This window comes from Octopus bimaculoides, chromosome 14 (assembly GCF_001194135.2).
Source record: "Octopus bimaculoides isolate UCB-OBI-ISO-001 chromosome 14, ASM119413v2, whole genome shotgun sequence".
In the NCBI taxonomy this organism is placed as follows: Eukaryota; Metazoa; Mollusca; class Cephalopoda; order Octopoda; family Octopodidae; genus Octopus; species Octopus bimaculoides.
The window spans coordinates 14,778,259-14,779,393 of record NC_068994.1 but is presented as its reverse complement, the minus strand read 5'-3'; the positions used below and the strand labels follow the sequence as shown (position 1 = coordinate 14,779,393).

At 36.0% G+C, this 1,135-nt stretch overlaps 1 protein-coding gene across 4 annotated transcripts in view; it reads left to right on the top strand.

Moving 5' to 3' along the window:
* Positions 1-1,135, top strand: part of LOC106875029 (lysine-specific demethylase 3A) — a 127,585-nt gene that overhangs the window by 104,611 nt on the left and 21,839 nt on the right. For all 4 annotated transcript variants that reach the window (XM_052972688.1, XM_052972687.1, XM_052972686.1 and 1 more), the window contains one exon: positions 195-423. In XM_052972688.1, coding sequence (XP_052828648.1) covers positions 195-423 — 229 coding nt within the window. The remainder of the gene's footprint in view (positions 1-194; positions 424-1,135) is intronic.

Sequence of the window (1,135 nt, the reverse complement as noted above, 5' to 3'; positions counted from 1 at the left end):
GTCAACCAACACTTTATAGAGTCTTTAAAACGTGCCAGTCAGAGGGTAGGTGTCCAGAATTATTTCAGACCACTTTTTAGCCATTGTTCAACACCTGGCCACTTTGTTCATCAATAAAAAAAGACTTTTTTTTGTTTCTTTCACCATGGATTGGAGTTAATGTTGTGTTTTTGTTTTGCTCTTTTTGAAACCAGGGATAGGCAAGGGAAAGAACTTGCTGAACGAGAAATGGAGCGTGAACGAGAAAAGGTGAAGAAAGATAAAGATTTGCGTGAAGAAAGAGATCGCCAAGAAAAGGATTTCCAAGAAAGGCAGGATTCTCGGCAAGACAGGCAGCGTGTTTTCATGAAGACTCAAGAAGTGAACCCTGCTGCTGCTGTCAACCAACACTTTATAGAGTCTTTAAAACGTGCCAGTCAGAGGGTAGGTGTCCAGAATTATTTCAGACCACTTTTTAGCCATTGTTCAACACCTGGCCACTTTGTTCATCAATAAAAAAAGACTTTTTTTTGTTTCCTTGTCTTCGAAATGTGTGCTATTTTAGGGATGGCCCTTGTTTCGAGTAGACTGTTAGATGAGAGTGGGTTTGAATCGGGTGAATACACTTAGGTGTATAGTCCGATCTGTAGGTATTTTATTAGTTGTAGAGGTTTTGGTTGATGGGGGAGTGCAAGGTTGAACTCCAGCGGTATTTGAGCTCGGATATCTAGCTAAAGTGTCTTAGTTGCCTTTAATAGGTGAATAAAGTAATTTCAGAATCTTTGTGATATTAACAATTATAAGTTGATAGTGTTAATGCGCGGCTCTTGCAGAATTTTGGAATAACTGGCCTTCGAAGTTCCATACTTCATGGGAAAAGGAAAAACAAAGGGATGAAAATGTAAAATGTAAAAAAAAAAAAAAAAAGTTGAAATATTCAGAAGAAAAAATTCTTTTGGCGTTGTAATTTCTTTGTACAAAAGACAAGATATTTTTTTAAAAAAAAGTTAAGGGGAATTGTCTTTTCCTTTCCCAGTGGTATGTTCTTCAAGGGACAACCTTATTTGGGAACTGTTTTAGTGAAACCATTGAAATGCTTTTAAAATATGAAAAATTAACATTTAATTTACATACATCAACTAAATATATTATATGG